The following is a 1,127-nucleotide window of genomic DNA, read 5'->3' as shown; positions in this document are numbered from 1 at the left end:
AAAAAAAAAAAAAGTATTAAAGTGTCATATATATCGTTGGTATAGGAAGTATAGATCCTCCCCCTTCAGAGAACATGCATACCACCAATGCACCCATAATTCAGTAGGCCCTGGAGGTAAGGGGGCACCATAGCAACCTGTGGAAAAGAGCTGGTTTTTGATGCTGTACAAAAGCTCAGTATGCTTCTCAGATAGCAGGAATACTATGTCCATGGCTTTATGAACCTCATTTTTCTTTAATACACTATACAGAAGTTGTGGTGGATGACTTTGCTTTTGCATATACATCATATATTTAAACCAGCAAATATCTTTAGCTACCACTCTTTGGGGGTGGGGAAACAGACCATTGTACCCACCTCTTCAGACACTTTCTGATCCTAGGCTCCTTATCTCTGTCCTATTTGCTTTCTTCACTAGGTTCATGGTTTACCTTTTGATATTCAAGAAGACATTTGTTTCCTACAGAATGGGCCAAAGAGGACCAAGGATTTGGCATGCTCAGCTGAACTCCAACAAGCTCTGGCCATGGTGGAGGATTTGATCAAGTCCTGTGAGTTGGCAGTGGACCTGGCAGCGGTCAGTGGGTGTCCGGTATGTCTCACAGCACGTCTGGGAACATTCACAGAAAAGGCAAGGTTGGAGAAGTGATCTAGGCTAAAGGAATTTGACTCTGGGGAAAGCAGCCTCAGTCAGTGAACAAACCAGTGCTATGAGATTCCAAGGAATCCCTAAGTGTTTTCAAGAATCTTGGGTTGGCTTCCTCAGGATCCTGAAATTGAGACTGGCTCACACTTGAAAAACCGGGAATTCAGGGATCAAATATGTATGTCAAGGGAGAGTGCTAACGGTGTGATTTTTTGTTTGTTTGTTTGTTTGTTTTGGCTGCTGACGATATTAGGGGTTAAAAGTTTTTCCTTCTTGACTCAGATTTTCTCCTTGACAATTACCTTGAATGTGGGTCCTATGTGAAAGTCTAACCCCAATTTATCAGTCCCAGGAGAGGCTCCACATCATATATTGTACAATTGAAACAGTTGAAGAAAAATAACAAAAGATGCAGTTCTCAGGATCCAAGCCATCTCCAGCTTTAAGCTTAATCCTGAGCAGGTCAGTTCTAGAAATCC

General features: G+C 42.2%; 1 protein-coding gene across 4 annotated transcripts in view; it reads left to right on the top strand.

Annotated features, from left to right (window-relative positions):
- The window catches only part of MCF2L2 (MCF.2 cell line derived transforming sequence-like 2), a 119,882-nt gene that overhangs the window by 88,776 nt on the left and 29,979 nt on the right, over nucleotides 1-1,127 (top strand). For all 4 annotated transcript variants that reach the window (XM_012733560.1, XM_012733581.1, XM_012733572.1 and 1 more), the window contains one exon: nucleotides 421-594. In XM_012733560.1, coding sequence (XP_012589014.1) covers nucleotides 421-594 — 174 coding nt within the window. The remainder of the gene's footprint in view (nucleotides 1-420; nucleotides 595-1,127) is intronic.

This window comes from Condylura cristata, unplaced genomic scaffold (genome assembly GCF_000260355.1).
Source record: "Condylura cristata isolate star-nosed mole 26May11 unplaced genomic scaffold, ConCri1.0 scaffold00003, whole genome shotgun sequence".
NCBI lineage: Eukaryota > Metazoa > Chordata > Mammalia > Eulipotyphla > Talpidae > Condylura > Condylura cristata.
This window is presented reverse-complemented; position numbering and strand designations above follow the sequence as displayed.